The 19,018-nt window shown below is 38.2% G+C and overlaps 1 protein-coding gene across 1 annotated transcript in view; it reads left to right on the forward strand.

Annotated features, from left to right (window-relative positions):
• The first annotated feature begins 4,071 nt into the window (after window positions 1-4,071).
• The window catches only part of LOC126425104 (replication protein A 70 kDa DNA-binding subunit-like), a 90,498-nt gene continuing 75,551 nt past the window's right edge, over window positions 4,072-19,018 (forward strand). Inside the window, exons 1-4 of the mRNA XM_050088028.1 lie at window positions 4,072-4,282; window positions 5,098-5,145; window positions 5,955-6,154; window positions 12,535-12,707. Of these exons, the coding sequence (XP_049943985.1) occupies window positions 4,250-4,282; window positions 5,098-5,145; window positions 5,955-6,154; window positions 12,535-12,707 (454 nt within the window). The 5' untranslated portion in view covers window positions 4,072-4,249. The remainder of the gene's footprint in view (window positions 4,283-5,097; window positions 5,146-5,954; window positions 6,155-12,534; window positions 12,708-19,018) is intronic.

Consider the following 19,018-nt stretch of genomic DNA (forward strand, 5'->3'; position numbering starts at 1 on the left):
GAAAGGTGCATTGCAGGACAGTTTATTTATGATGCTCTTGTAGTGCACAGGCGTTTATTGAATAATCTCGTTTCGCTTTAATAACAAAAACACTTGCTAGTAAACACCAGAAGACCCAACTTTTTATGGAAAGGCGCATGTATAAGCCACAACAACTGCAGCTTCTGGAACAATCACCCAAATATGATAATAAATTATGAAAAGCAATAAACCTGTTTTGCAAAGCAGGAGCAACCAATTCCATAATTATTACTGAACTGGCGCCACAAATGACAAGAATCTTCAACACATTCGCTTTAGAGGCAAAAGTAATTACATTTACATAAACATTCGTGTATTAGAAAGTCGAATGAAGTGTAAGAAAGGGCAAATCATTGGATTCCATCAAAATTTTTTAAGGGACAGGTAATGTGTCTATGATAATAATAACAGATGACAACAGAAATATATACTTCTCATGCATTAAAGGTATTTATATTATCTTGATTTCAGCAGCATAAGCTGCAAATATAGAAATATCTGAAAGTATTTCTTCGTGAACGAGTTTTAGCTTATATTAATGAATCAGTGGGATTCGTCTGGTTTTATATATATTCCACAATAATTCAAGTCTCTTGATAATTTACCAGTGCATGGAACACAAAAAAATTCGACTATTCCATTAATTAAATAGAAAAATATTAAAACCAAACTTTATCATTTCGATGCATGTGACTGTCTGCTTTCTCAGCTCTTGCTCCAGCTGACAAACGGTAACAACTACTGCACCAGACAGCCTCGTGACTATATTTATTACACTATTGTGGAGTGGTGTACTTCTTCACTATAATGCCCTTTTGATGTGTTAAAGATAGGTAATACATGTTTACAATCTATTTGAACCTTAATGAATAGTCTCAAGCGGTTCATAAACCAATAACTATCATGTTTTCATAGCTTGCCATTCACTGACAAACAGATATCATATTAGTAATTTCTAATAGAAAAATGTTGTATTTTTGCTGCAGAATAACACTCTGAAGCCGCCAACACACTGACAACTTGCAGAACCTTGCCAACTATTAGTCAAAGTCAATATCACTGATGAATTAAAAGATATTTGTAGTAAGAAGATTCACTCGCTCATTCTGTACAGAGATAGTAACGAAAAGATGGTATGCTATTTGCTGTACTTTTTCATATATGGTACCAGAGACAATGGTAGTGTACAAATAAAACCCTTTGGTAAGTTTCAGTCTCAGCCATTCTTTGTTAAAGGTACAGGATACCCGTGCAATTGTATCAGAATTGGCGATTTATTTTCATCTGACTTGCTAAACTCTTTAAGCACTTCATCTTCAGAGAAGTATGGTACCTTTATTTAAATGTCATGTTAAATTTTGCTCCTTTTGCCAAAACACAACAGAAATTGAACACGCAAGTGACTATCAAAACAAATGACAGGTTCTAGAATAAAAAGTACTGCATAACTGGTGAAAAATATTTTTATCCTCACTCTGTGCCCTCATAATGAACTATTTTTTCATATATGTCTACGGCTATTACGGTTTTTTAATTTCTGTTTTGGTAACTGTAATGTGATGTATACACACATTTATTGTATGTGATATGTAAAACTTGTCATTGATGATACTTCTGAAAGAGGTTATCAAGTCAGATGAAAATAAATCATCAATATTTTGTAATCACAGAAAAATTATGTAACTTGGTGTATCTTTACCAATGAACAGCAGGGACTAAAACCTGCAAAATGATTTCATTACTACATTTCAGTTATCTGTGACATATGAAAAATTCCAGATAATAGCATACCATCTTTCCACTCCCAATCCTATACAGTGCGACTGCGTGAATCTTATTACTACAAATAGTTTTAATTCATCAATGGTATTGACTTTGTTGGCAAGGCCCTGCAAGTTGTCAGTGTGTTGAAAACTCCAGAGTTTTATTGGGTTAGTTCTACTCTGCAGCAAAAATGCGGCATTGTTATATTAGAAATTACAAATTTGATCCTGTTTATTTGTGGATGGCAAGGTTATGAAAGCATTACAATTGTTACTTTATGAATGGCTTGAGACTACTCATTAAGGTTAAAACAGATTGTAAACATATATAATCTATCGTTAACTCATCGAGAGATAAAGGTGAAGAAGAATGGGGATAGGAAGAAAAATGCGAATAGAAACAAAAATGTGGTACACTATTTGCTGCAAATATTTTTCGCATTTCTCAGATGAAGAACAGAGAAAAAATCCTTTGGTAAGTTTCCATTCCAGTCGTTCCCTATCAAAAATTACGTTGGGTTACACAATCCTTATAAAATTGCAACACAATGGGCAATTTATTTTTGTTTGAATTGTTAACCTTATCTCAGATGAAGAAGCCTCATCAGTGGTGAGTAATGACTACCTTTATCTTGTTGCCAGGTGTAATTTTGCTTCTTTTGCCAAAACACACAATTTCAACTTGCAGTAGCTATTGAGGTAGAATCTAGAAACTGTGTGTCTTATTAAACAAGCAATAGGCGACCGGAGAAGTCAATACCTTATGGAAAATCTAATTTTTGGTGATGTAAGAGGAGAAATTTCATGTTTATTTTTATATTAGTAAGTGCTCTTTTAATTAGTTGTCGATGACGTTTTAAAGATTAAAATACTGAGTTGAAAAGAAATTTTAAAAAATTCGAAATAGAGAAGAAAGTTCCGTATGTCATCCAATTGGTAAAATACTATCTACTTCGCATGCTCTCATTTGCCAAAATCTTGTTTCGATATTTCGAATGGATTCAGAGACATGGGTTTTGTTATGAATATTTCATTCTCTCGTGTGTACGACAAGTCATCGCCCTACATTAAATCCATTTTCTCGAAACAGTTAGAGATCTCTTTCCAAGTGTGAAGAAAAATTCAATGTATTTGCTTAATACGATTCTCAGTAACTTGTGATATAATACGGCCCAAACGCAAAATCAAAGCGACCCATAATTTTCATTGCAAAACTTTTCGAATTTTCCTTAATGTCTTCCTCAAATGCGAATAAGAAATAAGTATGGCCATTTGCGAGGTGATGGGCACTTAAGTATGAAGCTGACATATAAACCTAAACGTACTGTAAAAATAATTTTCTTGTAATGAATAGTTTCTGTGAATTCGTATGAGAAAAAATGAATGCGAGCGACGTACTTCTCATAATGGGACTGCTGTACCTTGACTAGCTGGCTAACCAGCGTTCTCTGTGTGCACTTGTATGCGCAATGCTAGACAGCATGGCAAGTCGGCAAGCAGACTATTGGCTTTCTTTCAGTCCTTACACTTAGATGTTGATGACGATAAAATGACGTGGTCTATGTTTCATCCTATAGTCCATCCAACACATTTATGCCCAGCAGCTTTCAATCCCATGACAATGACCATGGTGATTTGCAGCTACTGTTAAAAAGAAAAGGACGAGTTTTTCTATACTCAAGAACAGCATTCACAGTGGGGCTGTATTATGGCTGGTGTAATGTTGGTTTAATGTTTTCTTCCGAACAGTAATTAAATAACTTTGAACACAACTCGCTAAATTTGTTTTAATTTACTATCGTTCGCGCTTCACGAATTATAAGTTCCTCTTAAGAAGTGCAGCTATTAACATCACAGAGTTATTTTGTGCTACAACAAAATAAAATTTAAAAAAAGTGGATGAAATTAATGGCTCCCTACGACAATAGAAATTTTGAGTCTGGAACTTTCGTTTTATTGTGGTTATCCTCAATAACAAATTACTGTAACAAACTCAAAAATAACGAAATTTATGAGAAATACAGGCAAGGATGACACTAAGTATTACATAATATGACAGTTGCAATATGATAGATAATTATTTAATACATTAATAAGAATCAGAGTTCATTATTTGAGAATGTGTCGCCATAGCAATCTTTAGTCTCTTTCCCAACACTGAAAATTTATACTGAGAACATATTCCTAAAGAAGCTGTAATACAAGAAATGGATGAAACTTTCGATTCGCTCAGTCGAATACCCTTGTTATTTGGAACCTTTCCTGTGGCTTATAATCGACTGCTTCGCTGTAGTGTGCTGTAGTATCTATGAGGTTGTTTCCCGCGGAATCTGCGTTTTGTGTAATTGCAATTGGAGTTTGGTGGAGTCATAGATAATTGGATGTGGTGTAGTGGAAGTGCCAGAAGAATTGACTAAGTGTGGATTATATTTTAGCAACGTTTATTTGTTGTTCTTACCGTCAAGATGACCTGGCAACTCACGGAGGGAGCGCTTGCTGTGAGTTTGTAAATTAATTTGGAAAATGTGAAATAGTTTACGTAAACGAAGTGACAGCTATTTATTTGGTTTCACGTTATCTCACCGACTTCATGCTTTTTCGAAACTCGATGCAGAAAAGCGGAACTTAACGTAGATTCATGTTATCGCTAAACACGGATGTAAAAGTATCGTTTGTTTGTTTATAGAAGAATATTGAAACTAGTACCATGCTGATTGATTATTATCACCATATTGTGAGCTAATTAGCATTGATTATGTTCACTTGAAATGGTGTCATGTAGACTGTCTGTACCATTTGTATGCGGATGTGCATCCCCCCTCCGCCTGTATGCGATGCAATTCTCTTCATTATCGTACTTATGTAAACCGATGACACGCTTTCCATGGTGAGGTATTTTACTTTTTTTTCGTATACTATTACATTGCCCCCCCCCCCCCCCCCCCACACACACACACACACACCCTCCTCTATGATCTCTTGTATGTGGTCACAACTACCTATAGCGAAGATCGAGGTCCAGGTTGGTTGGAAGATCAGAACGTGATTGAGAGTTGGTGAAGCCAGCGAGTATTAATTACAAATATAGATTGTGATACAGCTTTGCTTGAACTGTTGCATAGGTCAGTGTTTACGTTCGTTTTGTCTTGACTGCACCTCTCGTCAGAAAACGGAAACTGCTTGGCAAACTCAGGAAACAGATAATTTAAAAGTTTTCAATAAGTGTTTTGATGGATATTACGTACATGCTTAATACATAAACTACGGAAAGTGCAAAGGGATGTGCACTTTTATCCATTTTTTTTACTTTCAGACAATAATGCGTGGCGGTACTGTTGAAGATCCGGTAATGCAGATATTGGTGAGTATTACTTATCCTCGTTTCCCAATTTTCTTCCAGTCTTTAATGTTATAGTTTGATCTGGTAAATGTTCTATCTCCGAAAAAGTATCGTACTTTGAAGTATTTCTTACACGTACCAGGATTACCATGGTTTGTGTAAGTGTTTTCTTTTCTGGCATTGCAGAGGGAGAGATTTAGGGAAGGTAGCACCACCCCTGCACAATTCCAAGAGCGTGGAGAATTGTTGCGATAAAGGTGTTCAGGTGTTGGCAAATGCAGGGATGGGGTGGGGTCTACATTGAGAGCATTAATATTGTGATGTTAACTAGTTTAGAGAGTTAGTCCCATTACAGAGCGTCACATAACAGGTTTGTTAATTTCTGTATGTTTCTTAAACAGAATTGTAATTCATATTGAAACACTTCGCGTGCAGTCGCAAGAACTTAATAAGATATGTTTTCTGCTGTTAGGTGAATGAGAAACAAATTAGTGTTCCTCACATTTTACAAATATGAGATTTTTTATCTTGGAATTCTCAGATAACATGAAACTTGATGTGTCAGAAAATTCCATTTCAATATGAAAGCCATGTGAGATGTTTGAAAAGAAAACAGCAACACAATGAGCATAGCAATATTAACACTTTTGAAATAGTGCTTGGAATGTCGATGACACTTTGTTGGACTCAGGTCCTGCCTCAAAAATGTTTAGTGTAATACCTGACGGTAATAAAATTTCATATAAATTAACTTCTCACTGAAAAGCAGATTCTCTTTTTCTGTGCTATTGTGTGAAAGTTGATTAACTGATAGATCGTTCAATTTGCAGGGCAGCAAGAGAATAGCTGGTGCAGGCTCAAGTGAGAGGTATCGTCTCCTGGTTTCTGATGGCTGCCATCTGAACAGCTTTGCCATGCTTGCAACCCAGCTGAATGACAAGCTGACATCTGGAGAGCTATCAGACTACTCTGTGGTCCGAATGAACCGTCTGATTACCAGTATGGTTAACAATGGAGGAAGGGGGGAAAAGTGAGTTCTTATTTGATAATGTTGTAGCCTATTGGAAAGATAATAGATTTTTCAGGTTTTTATGTCTATTAAATTAATCTCTGGTGTGTAATTAGAAAGTATGAATCGAAATACAAGCCTCCAGTTAGTATTGTGGCTGTTTCTCCCATTTTCTTTCTGTCACAATGTTATATTGCCCAGTGGGATTTGTTTAACAAGGTGGTGTCCAGTTGCAGCTATTGAGCCATATAATGGATAAATTCAGACATAACTTCCAGTTCGTGCTAGAGGTGTGGTAAGAATCCCACTGTTTTTATACAATTCTTTGTTAGACGAAAACGGTGTTTAATGTATAGTAGACAGCTACTGAATCAGTCATTTTTGAATGTGTGTTCATAAGTGCCTCTAAGTATGAAGAATCTCTTGTATTAGATCCATTTTTTTTTTTTCTCCTCCAGTGTGCTACAAGTAAGCTCTGTTTGTACTAATACGAATGGGAGTGAACACAAGCAAAAGAAACATTCACAGCAGTCGCTGTTGGTTCCACCACTTACTTGTAATAGTGAGCAAGCCCACACAGTGGAGGAAATGGACGAGAACATGTGCAAGCAAGCATCAAAGAATGCGGTCGCTGTGCATCTGTTCTATAAAGGTCATTGGCATATAGGTTTCAGTTAGGGCGATGCTAGTTTAGTCATGAAGGAAAACTGTGAGTGTAAATAGGATTATTTGAAAAGGCAAGCCCTTTGATGGTGAATTAATGTAGGGGGTTGAAAATATGGATTCGTGAATCTTCATGTAAGGGTGAAATGTGTGGTGGTGGAGTGTCCAATCCCACCTGTCGGCTTTGACACGTGTTGTAAGGCTGTTGTGGTGTGTGACGTCACGACGGCACAGAATTTAGTTTGTGAGAGTGGCGTGTTTGTAGGTGTCGTTTTGATGCGATCGGTGGTGCTCTCTGGTGGTGTGTTAGGTGGTGTTTTTGGTTTAGTTTGAGAGTGTGACGTCGTGTGTGAATTTTGGTAAATTCCTTTTTTATGTCTTTGGTAGGTATGGATTTGACTGACAGGGTCAACAGTTTTCGGCTATGATGGGGGACAGTGCGTTGTCTCTAATAAAATTTCTTCTACTATTCAGGTTTTTGGATGAAGTCGTGAAGAAATGAGGCTTACTTAGAGTTCCGGCGTCTCGGACCAGGGATGGCTGTATGTGGAGATGTAAGGATAACAGGTCAAGGGAAGTGTTAGATTCCAATGTGTGGCTGTGAATGTTGGTATTGGTATCGGGAGATGTTTTTGAGCTATATAGGTCAAGGGAAGTGTGTTAGGTCCTAATTTATGGGATTGGGAGCTGCTGTTGAGCTAGATAGGTCAAGGGAAGTGTTCGATCCCAATTCATGAGATTGGGAGCTGCTGTTGAGCTATATAGATCAAGGCAAGTGTCCGATTCCAGATGATATTGTTTTCAGTGGTATTTGGGGAGTTTTGTGATTCCAGTTTTTTTCGTTGTTTTGCGTGGTTTTGTATGGGGGTGGGTGTCTAAATTTGTTTATATTTAACTTCCTGGCAGATTAAAACTGTGCCTGACCGAGACTCGAACTCGGGACCTTTGCCTTTCGCGGGCAAGTGCTCTACCAACTGAGCTAACGAAGCATGACTCACGCCCGGTACTCATAGCTTTACTTCTGCCAGTACCTCGTCTCCTACCTTCCAAACCTTACAGAAGCTCTCCTGCGAATCTGCCAGGAAGTTTCATATCAGCGCACACTCCGCTGCAGAGTGAAAATCTCATTCTGGAAACATCCCCCAGGCTGTGGCTAAGCCATGTCTCCGCAATATCCTTTCTTTCAGGAGTGCTAGTTCTGCAAGATTCGCAGGAGAGCTTCTGTAAAGTTTGGAAGGTAGGAGACGAGGTACTGGCAGAAGTAAAGCTGTGAGTACCGGGCGTGAGTCGTGCTTGGGTAGCTCAGTTGGTAGAGCACTTGCCCGCGAAAGGCAAAGGTCCCGAGTTGGAGTCTCAGTCGGGCACACAGTTTTAATCTGCCGGGAAGTTTCATATCAGCGCACACTCCGCTGCAGAGTGAAAATCTCATTCTTGTTTATATTTAGTTTGTTCCCACCCAAAAATCCCCTATTTCCCGCACTTGTCCCGTTAGTGTCATTAGGCTTTTTGTGGAATGTGTGTGTGTTCGTTTTTCGATGTATTTTCATCCTCATAATGTGTACGTAACGACTTTATATGTGCCATATTGGAATTGTGGTTTATCGTTATTTCCGCCATATTTGTGATGTCATGGGTCAAAGCAGACGGGCGGGATCGGGTCAAAGCAGACGGGCGGGATCAGATGCTTCCATATTTCCGAAAATTGCAAACCAAAATTCTAGCCGCGAACAAAGTCAGTTGAGATTGTTAGAAACTGGATGTTAGTCTTAAGTACTTGTTTTGCATTTCACATATTATCTAGCTTGTGGCTAATTCAAATTCTTCTTGTCTGATGGAAGCAATAAATTATTTCCTTTTTCCTCGCTTACTCAGTTATTACGTTCATTGGTTTGGAAATTCCTTACCAAGCAAAATTTTTCGCCATTTTGCCCTTTGGATGCCTTGGATCCAACACACTACTAAGAAATTTATATTCCTCTGTTAGTAATATTATTCTCCTCTGCCCCCTGCATTGTTCAGTAATTCTTGCAAGACAACAGCAGGCTTCAAAAGTGAATACCACACCTTAGCATGTGCTAGTGCTAAGCAGTCACAACCAAATGATGTTAGCATTGGCTTGCATTCTGTGTAAACACTCATTCACTTGAGTTCACTCCACTGAAAATCAAGCTTTTGATAGAGTAACTCTGTAAAATACTTTTTTAAGTTATTTATTTGTTCTATTTTTTTTACTTAACTGCTTCAGTTAGCTGTCTTAAGTCACAAAATTAAAGGCATTCCTAAAAGTAGAATAGACAGATGACAAATGGTAAAAAATATCTGAACAGTGATTTGTTGTGTTAATGCACAGAATTACGCCCAACTCAAGGATAACCATTGTTATAGAAGTTTGAGTCAACTGAAACTGAGCTGACTAGTGTTAGACAATTCAAAAACATTTCATGCACAGTTTGGGAAAATGAACTATGCATACACAGGAACATAACTACATATGCACATTGCTAGTCTTATATATTGGCTGTACGAGGCAGCGTTGTGAATTACCCACAAGGTCGTAGTTTAATAATGAATTCGTGTGGAGCATTATATAGGGTTGTGCTTCACACAAAATTAAGGTCGTAGTTTAATAATGAATTCGTGTGGAGCATTATATAGGGTTGTGCTTCACACAAAATTTTACTGTCTGTTAAATATGGTCAGTGGAATTGCTGCTGAAAAGTTAGTTATGTGTTCCATTGATCAATCTCACAGAAACTGTTATGGTGTGGAACGTGTCAAGTGCATGAGAAATGCATACATGAATCATGAATCAAGGTTTTTCTTTTTTTTTTTTTTAATTTTTTTTACATACCAGATTCCCTTAAATAGCACAAAATGCATATATTATAGCTACAGATGTATTTATTTCTATTCTGGTATTCGTCTAGGATATGGAAGAAGTTGTCAAGGAGATATGATTTCAATTTATTTTTGAAACTGTTACTACTGTCTGTCGGACATTCTATTTCTTCTGGTAGTTTATCGAAAAGTTTTACAGGAGCATATTTTACCCCTTTCTGGATATGTCTTTCTATCTTCTGGTATTATAATCATAATGTCACTCTTGCTTTTAAACTGGCCCATACTGTTGAGAACAAATGTCATTACTGAGTAAATGTACTGTGAGGCTGTTGTAAGAATTCCTAACATTTTAAGCAGATGCCTACAAGATGTGCAACTGAGCCCCACACATTATTCTAACCACTTTCTTTTGAGCAGTGAATACTTTTTGTTTAAGTGCTGAGTTACCCCAAAATATTATTCCATATAACATCAGAGAGTGAAAATATGCAAGGTATGATGGCTGTGTCCTTTGAATTAACAGTTATTCTGATAGCAGAAGTGGTTGAACCTAGTCGCTGTAGGAGATCCAAAATATGAATTTTCGAGTTAAGATTCTCATCTATGTGTACACCCAAAAACTTAGTATGCTCTACCCTGGTCACTGACTTCTGTTGATGTATTATATTTATGGGAAGAACTGTATTCCATGCAGGAAAAAATTGAATGTACTGTGTGTTGTCAAAGTTTAGAGCAAGCCCATTCACAGAAAACCAATGAATAACTTTTCCAAAGACATTATTTGTATCATTTTCTGTTGGAGTTTATTTTACTGGATTAATAATGATGCTTTTATCTTCAGCATACTATGTCTGTTTAGCTTCTTGTTTCGGTTAAGAAGGGAGGTCATTCGCATATATCAAGAACACAAGGGGACCCATAATCGAACGCTGAGGAACACCTAATGTAATTTCACCCCAGTTAAATGAAGTGGGAAACTATCCTTAAATCACTTAAACCATCTTTGAAACTTTTTGCTTCTTGTTCTGTAGATGTGATGTAAACCACTCATATGCCGTTCCATGTATAGTGTGGAATTGTACTTTCTGTAATATAATGTCATTCTTCACACAATCAAATGCTTTGGGTAAGTCACAGAAAATTCCAATTGGTGATATTTTACTATTTAAAGACTCTTTTATGTGGGCAGTGAAATTGTATATTGCTGTTTCAGTAGAACAGCATTTTTGAAATCCGAACTGTGATTTAGTAACTGTTGAGATGGCTAACCACTAGAGTACAATACTTTCTTGATGATTTTTGAAAATGCGGTAATCAAGGATATACTGGCCAGTAATTTTTGACATCTGTGGTGACATCTTGAAAATAGCACATTTTAAACTGTCTGGGAAAATATCTTAAGTTTGTGATGCATTACGGATGTGACTCGGAACATCTGCTGTAACTGATCCACATTGTTTTAATGTCTTGTTGGAGATATCATCAACTCCAACAGGACATTTATTTTTCAAAGATTTAATGATTTTCATTATTTCACAAGATGCTGTTGAATGAAAATAAATATGACAAGGATTTCCCAAAACTGACTCTTCCATGTACGTCTTGGCTTCTTCTTTTGCATTATGCTCACCAATTTTTTTCACGTAAACTTAAGAAATGGTTGTTACATACATTAGCTACTTATGTACGATTGGTTAAGGTGGTCTCATTCTCTTTAATAGTAATACAACTACCCCCAGATGTTACTTTTCTTTTTTCTCTTCTAACAACATTCCATATTGATTTGATTTTATTGACCAAGTTGTTAATTTCGTCTCTAATATACAATTTTTTTGATTTGCTGACAACTTTTCTCAGTATGTTACAATAATTTTTATAGTGTAAAATTACGTCTGGGCCTTTACTAATTGTTGGTGTCTCATACCATTTTCTTTTCCTTTCTGAAGGCACTGTAATACCTATAGTAATCCGAGGTTTCTTTGAAAACAGTTGTGTGTTAAATTTAGTAATTTTTTGAGGGCAACAATGTTCGAAAAGGGGTATAAATTTATCAAGAAATATTGCATTTATTATTAGCATTTGGCTGATTATATACATCTCCCCACTTGTACCTAATGGTTTCTGAACTGTACACCTTGCTGGGTTTTGTAAGTCAGTCAGTTGTGCATCGTGGTCTGAAAATCTATTTATCACAGGGAAAGCATGTGTTAGTTTTACATCCTCTTGCTGTACAAATACATTATATATTAGAGTGCTGCTGTCTTGAGCTATACGTGTAGGGAAGTAGATCACTGATTCTAAGTTATTCATAACACTTCTTCTTTTTGTCTGACAGACTCAAGCTTTTTATGAATAGCTCCCAATCTGCTAATGGGTACTTGTACACTGCTGCTAACAGCCCTATGAGCTTAAAACCAGAAAAATGCAGAAAACTCATTTATAAGGCTTGTTTAATTCTGTGAAATTTGAGTTTCTTCCAGTGTATAAAATGTTCGAATAACTCTTGATACTGCAGCTTTGTGATACCCTTGATAATCGATACTTCAAGAGGTGTGCATGCTGCACATCATTTTCAAGACACAAATGCAATGGGAAGTCACTGTGCAAGGAAGTTGAAAACATCGGTATGTAAGCATTAGTGTTTAACACTGTTCTTCTCATTTCAAATATTCGTAAATATTAAAACGAGTACTAAGCTGGTAATTTGCACTCAATTTTCATGCAGTAATCAGTATTTGTAGTTGCTGGAAGTCCGAAGGCTATAATGTAGTGTTTTTATATGTAACAATACAGGTTACGTATACATTCTGTGCATAACTTTTTATTAGTCTCTAGCCCTCTTATTTCAGCAATATGAGATACCCAAATCTAGTAGCTATTGCAAATGTGTGTTACAGACGTGTCATGATAATACTCGACCTGACGATATTGGCAAAGGGTACCGAGGTGGGCATGAAGATTGGCAATCCTGTGGCCTTTCCAGATGGTGGCTCCAGTGCAGCAGCAACGCCTGCTCCCACAAAGCCAGCAGTAGCGTCTCCTGCACAATCGAGGCCACAGGCAAATGGCAGTAAGTACATAGTTAAAAACTCGTTGCTATGCTGTGTGAGAGGTAGAGGTCCCATATGCTAACAATGTGTGTAGAGTGTAACTAGGTTTCCAATATTGTAAGCTGGTTTATGGATTTTGAAACTGTGGGTACTTCATATGCCAACTGTGGATAATCATATTTTCAGTATCTTACCAGTTGAAACATGTAGGCACTCTATTTGACTGTCTCTGTGTGTGTGTGTGTGTGTGTGTGTGTGTGTGTGTGTGTGAGACAGAAGCTGTTGTTTAATGTGTTTTGAGCTGTGACGGGATCACAAGAATGTGTGGACAGTTGATTAAAAGTATCAATGACGAATCTGTGCAGACATGTTTCATAGCAGTGCATTGAAGTACTTGTGCCAAAGCTAGGGTTTTCATATTATTGGAACCAAATTTGGGACATTTTCAACATAAATCACAATAATTGAGGACAAATGAGTAAAAAGTGGGGTACAGTACAATTACTATCACTATAGGCTTGGTAATAATTCATTTTCACGTATTTCTTCTGTACTACTGATGAGGTGTTAAAACAGTATTGCATACATAATTTGGGTTCAAATATATGTATAAATTTCATGTATTTTATTCTGAGAAGATCGTACAGACTCAATGGTCTTTAAGTAGTACTTTTTAGTGGTGTTGTTCACTCTAAAAGTTTGCTTATGTTAAGTATCAAACTAGAAGTCCATATGAGGGAAGCTAACAAATGTGGTTTTTATCATTGTCAGAGTAATTTGAGGGGTATTGTTTTAACTCTGTCCATAAAGCTTTACTAACTGAAATTACTTATTGGATAGGTGCATTAGAACCTGCAATAGCTAGTGAAAATTCACCAATATGTAGTTGTCGGTTTTAGATCTTGAAGAGTTAATCTGAAGTGCAGCTTCATGTTTGCTACACATTGTGTATCATGTCAGTCAGTGTTTCCTCGACATGCTAAATTTTGAACCACAAACTGTACACTCAGCAATGTCAGTGTGTTTTTAATTGAAGATTCTTGCCAAGACTTACTGTGTAATTTGCGTTTTCCTGTGATTAATGCAGGAACATAAAGATCCAGTTTGTTAGACACTGAAAACGTTACACTGCTGTAAAACAGATTGATGTTATCACCGACTGCGACATAATCGCGTATACAAACAATGATCCAATACTGTAAAATGCTTTTTTATTTCAGTCTTTGATCACAATATGAACTCTGTAGACGATGACCGGTTTCAGTCTGTAATGACCATCCTCAGATCTAAAATAAATAAAAATACATCTAGTGAGCAGTGTGTCTTTTAACATAAAACAGCAGTATGTATCACAATATACTGTCATGCAACCACGGAAATGTACAGATACAATATGGTATAACATACCTTTTTTACACCATGTCCTAAAGTGATACGGCCATAGTGGCATCATCAAAACATATAATCAGCATAGCACCGTCACATAGATTTAAGATATGGTGTAGAATAGGCCACATCATAATTATTGCCAACCAGCCACTGAAGTGCAGTAGCATCCAGGAACCTGTTTGCCTACACCCTCCCTAGATGTCGCTACTGTGGGCTTGCTTATATGTAGTCATCATTTACGCAAAAACATAATCTGATAAAAGCACATTAGATAAAATGCATGTAGCAGACTTATTAAAATTGACAACTGTCATCGAATCCAATTGTTATGCATTAAAAGATGAATGCAGTTATCCATATAAAATTATTAAAAGGAAATATATGAAGAGTATAGGTCCGACCCTTTCTTTTTTTTTTATGGTGAATTTACGGTCAATAATAAATATAGCGTAATACATTGCCTGTGGCAACCTATAAATTGCTTATGAAAGATAAAATGTCTATATGACAGCTGAAAAAGACAGATCAATGAACAGCGCCTTCTGTTGGGTCAGCCACTAGTATCTTATGTAGACGCGCACCGATCGTAAGAACTTAACCAATAGAGGGCTTTACATACATCGTGACATGTCTCCCACAGAAAACGTTTAAACAACGTATAAGCATTCAATAAATAAAATTATATAGTTTGGTTATACATTCCATGAGTAGGTAGGAGATAATCAGTTACAGGATGAGAGCAACTACTGTGTGGAAGTAGTTCTGTTCTCAACATAACTCATTAAGTAAGGCTAGGTACAAATACGCGAAGCATTATTTGGTTATCATAGTATGTTATCAAATAAAGCAAAGTAGGCGTTGGGTACAAAATCGCTCTGTCCATTGAGTACCCTGGTGGGTTCATGCCTTTTGGCTTTGTAAATTTCCAACTCCTCCAACAGGCCTAAAGCGCCACCCTTCTCTGCCCTGTGTAAAATACGCATACAACTCTCGATATTGTCTACAGTGTGGCCGGTTTCTGCTAAATGCATTCCTAATGTAGTTTTGTTATGTGCTTGCAAATGCTTCCTGAATCTAATTTTAAAAGAGTGGCCAGTTTGACCGATGTAAAACTTGTCACAACCACTACAAATGATTTTGTAAACCCCATGCAGTTGTTTACAAGATCACAATATCTCTTGAGTTTCTGAAAGAATCCACGTATTATTTCGAATTTGACAACAAATGTAGTTCAGTTTTTTCGTGAGAGTGGAGAATAATGCCAACATGAGGATAACTAAGTACTGTGTTAGGGTAGGTGGTTACAGTTTAGAAATAAAAAGCATAACTGAGACTAACATCTTGGACATATTGCTATACCCAAAGAGTGTTTGGAGACATAGGGACTCGTGTTGCAAATTAGGACTGTTCTGGAAAAATTGTGACAAATGGGAACCCTAGCAAAGCTTGAGGTGATTTTATCATGCAATTTTAGTGTGTGTTTAGAAAAATATCATAATTCTGAAGATTCACAATGCATCTTTCACACTCAAAAAATTTGCATATGATGTACAGCAGAAGTCAGATTTGAACAATACCTGTACTTTTTATTGCCATCACCAACTGTAACCCAAACTGTCAACTGCCAACCCAGCCTAGACCTCAGTCTAAGCAATGGATCAGCCTGTCAGACTAACCTACGTTTAAAAAAATAAAAATCATTGTTTAATCACTTTTTGCACGGGTATGATGTCACACCACATTTATTAACAGGTGAAAGCTTTATCAGTAGGTTCAGCTGACCCAGTTGACAATATTTGTTTTTCCTTGTGTATGATTTTTGGACCTGTACGTTGTCTCAAAGGTGAGAGTTAGATCGTAAATTGCCGAAGCTAAAGAATGTAATGTCATGAGATTAACTAAAATTCATGTTATGTTTGTATTTTATGAATATTAACAATTGCAGACAGGCACAATGAAAAGACTACTAAATACGCAAGGAAGAAGCAATCTGGGTGGTTGGGGGCAAGGAGGGGGAGGGATAGCAGGGTAAGGGTGGGGAATAGTAAAGTGTTGCTGGTGGGGCATACAGGGATGAGGTAGAGAGAGGGTAGGGCAGCTATATCCAATAAGGAGTTACACTGAGGGGAGGGGGGAACAGAAACAGAAGTAATAAGACTGCGGACATGTTGGTAGAATAGAAGCTGTGTAGTGCTAGAGTAGGAATGGGGAAGGGGATAGGTAAATAAAGGACAATGACTAACAAAGATTGAGACCAAGAGGATTGTGGGAGTATGGGACATATTGCGGAGTAATCTCCCTGTACAATTCAGAAAAGCACATGTTGTGAAGTAGTCATTGAAAGGGCAGCATGCTCAGCAACTGGGTGGTTCACCTGTTTGTAATTCACAGTTCATCAGTGGCCATTCATGTGGACAGACAGCTTGTTGGTTGTCACACCCACATAGAACACAGCACAGTGCTTGCAGGTTAACTTGTAGCTCACATGATTGGTTTCACAGGTGTGTCTGTGATGGGGAAAGGTTATGCTTGTGACCAGACTGGAGTAGGTGGTGGTGGGAGGATGTATGGGAAGGGCCCTATTTGCCCAAGAAATTCACAGTGCCGTAGACACTGGCGAGCAGATTGATGCCGTATTCCTGGACTTCAGGAAGGCATTTGATACGGTTCCGCACTTACGTTTAGTGAAAAAAATACGAGCTTACGGAATATCGGACCAGGTTTGTGATTGGATTCAGGATTTCCTAGAAGAAAGAACACAACATGTCATTCTTAACGGTTCAAAATCTGCAGATGTAGAGGTAATTTCGGGAGTACCGCAGGGAAGCGTGATAGGACCTTTATTGTTTACAATATACATAAATGACTTAGTTGACAACATCGGTAGCTCCGTGAGGCTATTTGCAGATGACACGGTTGTCTACAAGAAAGTAGCAACATCAGAAGACTCGTACGTACTCCAGGAGGACCTGCAGAGGATTAATGCATGGTGCGACAGCTGGCAGCTTTCCCTAAACGTAGATAAATGTAATATAATGCGCATACATAGGGGCAGAAATCCATTCCAGTACGATTATGCCATAGGTGGTAAATCATTGGAAGCGGTAACGACCGTAAAATACTTAGGAGTTACTATCCGGAGCGATCTGAAGTGGAATGATCACATAAAACAAATAGTGGGAAAAGCAGGCGCCAGGTTGAGATTCATAGGAAGAATTCTAAGAAAATGTGACTCATCGACGAAAGAAGTAGCTTACAAAACGCTTGTTCGTCCGATTCTTGAGTATTGCTCATCAGTATGGGACCCTTACCAGGTTGGATTAATAGAAGAGATAGACATGATCCAGCGAAAAGCAGCGCGATTCGTCATGGGGACATTTAGTCAGCGCGAGAGCGTTACGGAGATGCTGAACAAGCTCCAGTGGCGGACACTTCAAGAAAGGCGTTACGCAATACGGAGAGGTTTATTATCGAAATTACGAGAGAGCACATTCCGGGAAGAGATGGGCAACATATTACTACCGCCTACATATATCTCGCGTTATGATCACAACGAAAAGATCCGAGAAATTAGAGCAAATACGGAGACTTACAAGCAGTCGTTCTTTCCACGCACAATTCGTGAATGGAACAGGGAAGGGGGGATCAGATAGTGGTACAATAAGTACCCTCCGCCACACACCGTAAGGTGGCTCGCGGAGTATAGATGTAGATGTAGATGAAGGGCCTTGTATGTAGGCAAGTCATGAGGTAAGGGGTTGGAGGCAGGGGTCGTGTGGGAATGGACAAGAATATTGTGCAGGTTCCCTGGGCAGCGGAAGACCACTGTGAGATAGTAGTTGACTGTAGAGAAAAGGCAAGAGAGCTCTGTTTTTGTACAAGGTTGGGAGGGTAATTACAGTTTTTGAAGGCCTCAGTGAGACCCTTGGTATATTCCGAGAAGGGCTGCTGTTCACTACGGATGTGTGACCAGGCTGTATGCCGGGGACTTGGTATGTAATGAGTGGCAGCAGTTGAAATGGAGGTATTGCTGGTTGTTGTTAGATTTTACAGTGACTGAGGCAGTGATGTTGTCATCTTTGAGGTGGTCAACATTGAGGAAGGTGGTTTGTTGGGTAGGACCAGCTGAAGCAAATGGGAGAGAAGATGTTGAGGTCCTGTAGAAATGTTTTTGGTGTCTCCTCACCATCAATCCAGTTCATGAAGATGTTGTCAGTGAATTTGAAACAGGTGAGGGGTTTGGGATTGTGGGTGGTTAGGAAAGATTCCTCGAGATCAGGCTGTTCCAGCTCGTCGGCTCCATTGTGAGCCGCGGAGCGCTCCCTGCTCCAGGGAGCCGTGTCGCTCGCTGTGACCGACCATTCAAGTGGGCCGGCCCGTGGGACAGCTGGCTGAGGCAGGCGGCAAGGCAAGCGTTTTGATGTGCCAGCTGCGTCTTACAAAATCGACAACCTCATACTCTTAGCTCCTAAGACGTGGTGACATGCTACACCAGGAAATACGATGTTCAGGAAATAAATAAGAAACAACTATTTTACAAGAAATTGCATACTAAATTTATTGGGCCTCTGTAACTTGAAATTTTCTTTTCATTACAAGATCGGAAATATCAGGCGTCAAAGTGTTCGCAGCGTTAATGCAGAGGATGGCCTTCATTGTTGCATTCTGAAGAAACAATCGTTCCTTATTTTTTACTCTTTTCATTGCTGAGAAAAGCTGCTCACAACAATACGTAGATCCAAACATGCGCATGATCTCAGCGACATTGTTGTGAAGCTTGGGAAATGTTTTTTGCTGTAATGAACGATATCATCGTGACAAATCCAAAGTGTTGTAGTACCACTCTTTCAACAAAGTTGAATTTTGTAAATCAATAATCTCCAATTGAAGTGACGGTGACAAGTCATCGGGGGAAATTGAAAAAGGAGTGCTGAACACCTTA

Source organism: Schistocerca serialis, chromosome 10, assembly GCF_023864345.2.
Source record: "Schistocerca serialis cubense isolate TAMUIC-IGC-003099 chromosome 10, iqSchSeri2.2, whole genome shotgun sequence".
Lineage (NCBI taxonomy): Eukaryota > Metazoa > Arthropoda > Insecta > Orthoptera > Acrididae > Schistocerca > Schistocerca serialis.